The 7,291-nt window shown below is 40.8% G+C and overlaps 1 protein-coding gene across 2 annotated transcripts in view; it reads right to left on the bottom strand.

Annotated features, from left to right (window-relative positions):
- Positions 1-1,158: 1,158 nt before the first annotated feature.
- PDZRN4 (PDZ domain containing ring finger 4) overlaps positions 1,159-7,291 on the bottom strand; it is a 247,638-nt gene continuing 241,505 nt past the window's right edge. For both annotated transcript variants that reach the window (XM_062612315.1, XM_062612320.1), the window contains one exon: positions 1,159-3,341. In XM_062612315.1, the coding sequence (XP_062468299.1) occupies positions 1,815-3,341 (1,527 nt within the window). In that variant the 3' untranslated portion in view covers positions 1,159-1,814. The remainder of the gene's footprint in view (positions 3,342-7,291) is intronic.

Genomic DNA, 7,291 nt, shown 5'->3' with positions numbered 1-7,291 from the left:
CAAAGTAATACTGTATCACCCTGTGATCCTTTCTGGTCCTGGATTCCCCACTTTTTCTAATTTATTGGGAAACAATGGAAGTATTTTGCATTGTGCATGAACAGCTGCATGCTTAGTGAGGATTTAGCATGATGTTTCCCTGAGCCCGGTAGGGAGAATTTTCTGATTATCAAACTGTGAACTGTCAGTGGCATAATTTTCCTAAGCACTTGGAGAGCAGTGTTCTTACAGTATTTACATGCCTGGAGATGCAGAGAGCACTGCCAATGCCCACTGGTGCCAAAAGTAGTTAGAAAACAAATGACTGTTTTCCAGCATTAGATATTTTGGAAATACTGTAATATGTCTTTCTGCATCTTTAAGCACGTCTTTTAAAGTCTGATGCCAAGTGACTTCAGCACCTAATTCTGATATCAGAAGCACTTCCATCAGTTGGAAGCTGTTCTGAGTTGTACACAGGGACAATGAAAATGGGGTTATCAGGCAAATTCATCCTCGCTGACTGTCAATAACTTGTCATCTCAGCTTGCTGTAACTCATTGAGCCTCCAGGAGCAGCAGCTCAGAAGATGCCCCAGTGGCAGCTGAGGTGCCTCTGTGGCATGGGGAAACAAGGACTCCATCAGGCACCCAGACAGCAAGCTGCCCCTTGCTCCTGAGCCTGAGCCAGCTCCCACTGGGGCTCTTCTAACAGACTTTGATGCTCCTCAACAATAAAGTTAAACCCTTAACTCTTTTAGTTGCTTTTCATTCTCTATTTTACCTTAGCTCACCTTGTATGAAAACGTCAGTGACAACCACTGTTAGTTTTTCTTGCTTGAGATTTGGCTCAAAGTTAGGCATATGCTCTGTTTATGTTTTGTATATGTAGAACAAATAGCAAGCTTAGCCAGGGAAAGGACCCACAGTAGTTACCTAACAGCATACAATGCAGTAATATATCAATGAATCATTCAATCAGCTAATAATAGGGGGTAAGGAAAAGACAGAAAGACCCACTCACCCCTATGGGTTCTGCAAAATGAAAAGATAATTCATGAGAACTAGCCCATGGAATTGTGTCCTGTGTTCTTGAAATCTCTATATGCTGCAAATATGCATAATGAAATGACTCATCTTTTAAAGGCAAATGCTCACTTTAAATCAAAGAATTCTTGACTTTTTTTCTTAAAGATAAGCAATAATTTATTTCTCTTTCATCTTCACAATTATCACATACTGCCCAGCTACATGACCAATGCCACTACATACACAGGAGAATTGCCCACCTACACTTTACTTGGACAAATACAATTGAAATTTACAGATTAAATGTACTGTACAATGTGTAGTTGGAAAAATGTCATTCTTACCTATACGATGGGATGTTGCATATAGATTTATAAACAGATGCAATCTAAGATGTAAAACTTTAAAACTTGTTAAGCCCAGGATACAGTATAAAGCATTTTGGTTTGGTATTGTATTGTTACTAAAGTAGAAAAAAGAAAACTAGAGAAATAAACCCACACCTAAAATTTCAGGATATGTATTAGTTTAAGAAATTAATTGGCTTCTCCACTCTTTTTTTTTTTGTTTTGCTTTTCTTTTCTTTTTTTTTTCTACAAATGAGTAATATGAATATATTGCAGGATAAAGAAAGACCGCCAGGTAAAGAAGATACTGTTATATGAAAAACAAATGGAAAATTACCAGGAAATTTTGCTTACAAAAAAGGTCAAACTATAAACAGTCACAAAATATATAAAACTGCCACATTGAACGAGGCAATCGTACTCTACCTAAACTGGTAGTATACTCTGAGAGAAGTTGTGTTCATACAGTAGTAACTGATAAAAAGGCATTGTGCACTCTTGTGCCATCTGGAGATTTAGCACCATGTGTCATCAGTTCTTGGATTGTCATCCAGTTGTCCAAGATTTTCTTGTTTCTCTTTTTCATCATCTTTTTGTGACTCAGTTCAATAATGTTAATTTCCTTTTTGCCCTCGCTGCCACTCTGCGGACTTTCCTTAAGACACTCCAGCCTGCTCCTCATCATGAACTCCCGCCGCCTTCTCTGCTCCTTAGCTCGCACCAAATGCTGCTTCCGCTCTTCTTTGCTCCAGTAACGACCCATCTTCATCTCACTCATTGTATCATCATCTGTTGTCATTCCACTGCGCTCCTCTTTAATTTTTAAGGCACGTTCCTTCAGGATTCTGTCTCGAACTGGTCTCTTTGTGATATACCTTGTCCCATCACTCCTTATTTTCACTTTCCATTCCATCTTGGGCTCTGCACACTTCTGCGAGTCTTTGCACATACTCACCAGGCTGAGCTGGCTTTGGGCATACTCCACAGCAGATTTCTGCTGGATTAGTTGCATATAGCTTTGATAGTGCTTTGCATGAGCAGGTATATTCCCATACCTGTAAGAAGAGCTGTGATATGGAGACAGGTAGGGAATGTGCTCACTGCTCTGCTTTTCCTGGTCTGTGAATTTGCTGCTTTCTGATGCCAGCATTGCATTCTCAGCAGCACTGTTTTGCTCAGTGGGTTTGGTTTTGGCTGAGGTTGTCTCCCTGTTGGTTTGTCCTGAGGATGACTGATTAGCCACGATTGTGCTCCTCAAGTTTTTCCTGTTGGTTATGCTGATCATCCTCTGGAGAGAGTTATCGGGCGATCGCTCCACTGTCAGCGGAGTGCTCCTGCAACTTTCGGCTGTGTTGTAGGCGCTGGAGCTGTCCTTGTCAGACTTCTCAGGGTGCTCCATGATGTCATCCAGTTTGCCTCTTTGCACGTCTATGCTGGTGTTATAATTCCTGAATCCTTCATCATGCAAAGCCCAAATGTCTCCATACTGATCCCTCACCTTTTGGAGCTGGTGAGCCTGCATGATATTCTGACATTCGAGTTCAATGTTCCTCAGTTCCTCATTGAGTAGCTGCAGCTCATGCTCCACTCCATCTTGCTCTCTTCTGTTGCACTCTATCATGCTGCTTGAGTAATACAGGTCATACTCCCCGTGGTTTCGAATCTTGCACTTCAGTTCCAACAGCTGCTGAAACCTTTCACATTCCTCCTCTGGGTTTCCTATGAAATCAGATTCAGTATACTCCCCAGACACAAAGCTTTCATTGCACTGAAGCTCAACACTTCCTAACGTATCTTGGCTGTGGCCCAGCTCCCGTTTGCTCTGCAGGGTAGCACTGTTCTGCTCCTCAGGTGCATTTTCTTGCTCCGAGCTCTCATCATTTCGCAGACTTTCATCTGTAGGTCCCACCCCACTGTCCTTCTCATGATTGTTGGATGATGAGGTTGCAGTGTCTGTAGTGCCATCCTCCTCTTCATGTTTCTTTGGCTAAAAAAGTGAGCAAACCAAAAGGATTACCAAATGCAGGCTGTATTAAATATTTTCCAGCTCTGATTTGCTTAAACAGCTGGGATCTCATTTAGGCCGAATTGAAACAGATCACTAAAAAGCAGTCCTATGGCTTTTAAATATTTCTGAGAGTCATGCTGTGGTGGCCATATCGAGTGAAGTAGACGAATTGCACCACTAGTGACATATCTCCTAAAGTCTGGAGAGAATTATTTCCCTCTCCAGCTAAGCCATCTCTTTGCAGTGCTCAAAGATAATGATCACCAGATGGTGCACTGTTGTTGAGCCTGGATTATGGCCAGAGATTGGTGGAGCTGAAATCTTTGTAAATTTAGGAAAAAGCTTCATTACCGGTATCACTTCAAAAACCTAGAGCAAGCAGCCAATCAGACTAGGAGTGGTACAACCTAAGCAGGTGCAAAAAGGCTATTGCCTTTTTTTTTTTGACCACTGAACTCCTTGTTTGCTCCATGGTGACAGGCAGGGTTGAAGCCTGCAGGGGGTTAGCCAGCTCCACTACACCCTCAGCAGCCCTCTCTCACACTTCTTGTTTTCAGTAGTTTTCTTCTGAAAGACTGCTCGTTTTGAATTCTAGGATTTTGCTCAGGTAGGCCTCTCTCTGTTGCATCCCTGGAGACCACTTCTGTTCCCTAGTTAGACCTTATGTTCCTTAGAAATAAAATCAGCCTTTTACCATTAAGTGTAGAACAACACTGAGTGCTAGCTGTGGGCATAATGTCAAGTTTTTAGGCTGTTATTTTTTAATTCCCACTCCCTCACTGTACCTAACCTATTCATATTCTCAACCTATTTATATTCTCAAGGACTATGAGCTCCTCTCTCTGTGTGATCCTTTGATTATCCAGTTTGAAAAATGAAAAGTATCTGTCTCCTCAGAGTGCAATTTATATGACCCACATGCCAAACATCTAAGTGTACACAGCACCAACCAAACACTGTTTCTATTATATAATAGATAATTATGCATAATGGTAGTAATAACGGAGGAATAAAAAACAATACAGTTCAACCACTGAAATGAAACAAACACAAAGAAGTGACTGTCATAATTCCCCTTTTCTCTACTTTGACAGATAGTAAAGCAGGATTAAAATGTGTCTCCTATCTCATCCTTTCTCCTCTCTTCATGTGCACCTTGTGATCACACACAATTCATCTGGTTTCCCTTCTTCAGTTGTTAGGAAAAAATAATGGCCTAGTGTCAGAAAAAAAAAAAATAATAACCTCCACCCCCAAATAAAATGTAATAGTGGAATAAAATAAGCAAAAGAAACATGACACCAGGAGAAATCAGTGTCTGAAAGAGCAGTTAAAAATTTCTGCAAAGACGTTTTAGCAATTTGTTGTCAGACAGGACCAGCAAAGAAAACCTTACCTTTTATCCTTTTGTATATACAATGTGCAGTTTATAACAAAATGCACAGTAAGTGCATAATTCTCCCATAGCTTGGGCAGCCACATGGGTAATTACTATCAGCCAATGCTAATTACTTATCAGCCATTAATTAATTAATTATCAGCCATGGGTAATTACTATCAGCCAATTACTATTTTTCATTCTCCCCAAATGGGAAGAATCTCTCCCCTTGAATTCAAACCTTATGGGACAGAATATATTCAGTGTTATTCAGGACTTCAAGATTTAAAATTCAGCTCGACGTATTTTTCCCATCTGAGATCCTCTCAGATCTTTCTACTTCTCTGCTTAAAAACCAAGGGTATCTTGTCACAGGAGGAAGCAACATGAACAGCAGTAGCAATAACTAAAGAATTAGATGTTGTAGAATTTTTCTAAAATTACCATTTATCTATTCATTCTCTCCTTGGTTTATGCATTGCTGTGAAGCTGCATAAAGTATATTGGAAGATTTTTTTATTAACGTTCTTGTCATATTTTTCCAAAGAGGCTGAAAAAATTAGTTCCATTTTCAGAAGTAACTGGACAACTGGTGGTAATGCAATGTTTTCCCATGTTTATGGGTTTTTAAGATTTCCAAAATGTCATATTTTACAGAGAAAAAAAACCCCAACAGCTAGAGAATTCTTCATGAAAACCAAGAGTAACCAGAAATAAAAGTACCCCAAGCAGCCAAGTGGCCAGGGTATTCACGAGGAATGATGGAGATTTAGGTTTAATTTCATATTATTCCGATTTCCCTCATGCAGGTGAGTTCTGGTCCCTTCTCTCACCTGCTTTGGAGCTGCTCCAGCTTGTAGTGACTTTCGCTGCCACCAAACCTTTCAGCAGAGAAGTGACTCAGCAGTGACTCCAGTCTGGGTCACCTACACTGCACCCCGGCCTCTGCACTGTGCCACCCGTATTTCTCACTACGCTGGAAAATATTTAACTACTGACATGAGGGAAAACAGCTCCACCAGACACTGGGAGGACTGTGCTGCAGAACAGCCTGTCCCAAATGCGGGTCTCTGTTCACACTAGCAAAGTACGAAGGTCATGGTCCACTTCGTGACCCTAAGAGTGAGTTACATAGCACAACTTGCACCCATATGACTAAACCCATCTTAACCCTCTAAAGAAAGTGGCTTATCTGTAATATGAACAGGTGCACAGCTCACAGAAGCTGAGCTCCATGATCCTCCCTCTGGTGTCGCCAGCATGGGGCCATACCAAAGCATACATCTGAGGACTTCTGAAAAAATCTCTTAATGCATCTATTTGTATGGGTGTTGGAACCAGACTTTACCATTTGGGCCCACACAATCAACACTTTCAGAATTAGTTTTCCACGCCACTTTTAGCAACACTTTAAACTTTGCTCCTTCAAGTTCCACTTGATTTAGACTAAGTGAATATAGTACTTTGCCATCTACTCAAGTCACGCTATCCACAACTCACACACACAAAAGATGTAAACAAAGCAAACCCCATCTTCCCAGTCTAGGAGAAGTCAGATGGGTGGGATCGATTTGACCAAATGTAAGTGTCTGTAGTTCAGGCACTTGAATGTCAGGTAGTCACTCTGGGTTCCCCTCCCTGTCAGGAAGAAACAAGTGCCTGTACAATCAGATTCTTCTCAACCTCAAGCAGACCTCCACAGCACGATAAATCTTTCCCCAGTATGTGGATACTTGCAGCTAGTTCAATTATAAAAATGTAAAGTAATACAGATATTTATTCTACTGTGTATTTTTTAGATATATTTTTTACTCTGACTCAAGTAAGGTAGCCCCTGGCATTTCTATCCTGGACTTGTCATGCTTGACAGAGCTCCTAAACATGCACAGGCCAAGCAGTCTTTTACAACATGAGATTATTCTAATTTTATTTTGAAAGGCAGCAAGCCTAACTCCAGGTTAAGTCCCTTCTGAAAAACAAGAGGTAGGATCCAATTGTCAGTGCCTTGCTTTTGTCAGTGTTATCTATAATCTATTCCAAACAAAGTGTTTGTTTTCTAACGTACGTTGTCAATCTCTCATACAATTACTTCTGTATGAAATACCAAAGGGCTCCTTAGGCCTCATTTTTGCAGTGAGAACTCAGATAATGAGAAGGCAAACCTGGCGGTGCGTACAATAAAGCAATAAATGAACCTCAGAAGATTCTTCATTTCAGCTCCAGCAAGCATTCATGCCTATAAAATGGCTAATCTTGCAGGAATTCACTGTTCTTTTCTCATTTTACAACTTATGATGTATATTGGGATTCAAAACTCAGACGGCTACTAAAGTTTGAAGGTGGTAAGATTCAGTCAAACGTAGCTGCTGGGGTCTCCAGTCAATCTCTGACAGGGAGAGTGAGACTGACCACATTGAAAGTCCTCTTCAGTGTCAGGCTAACCAAGAGGTACTCCAGCCATGAGGGAAGATTTGGATTGATTTCAGTGGTGCACTAGAAGGGAAAATGTTCTTCTGCAAACAATGCTGTTCTTTTCAGTCTTCAAAAAAGA

Source organism: Pezoporus occidentalis, unplaced genomic scaffold, assembly GCF_034315485.1.
Source record: "Pezoporus occidentalis ecotype Australia unplaced genomic scaffold, CSIRO_AGI_Poc_V1 ctg100, whole genome shotgun sequence".
Lineage (NCBI taxonomy): Eukaryota > Metazoa > Chordata > Aves > Psittaciformes > Psittacidae > Pezoporus > Pezoporus occidentalis.
The sequence above is the reverse complement of the archived record's forward strand: the minus strand, read 5'-3'. Positions and strand labels throughout refer to the sequence as shown.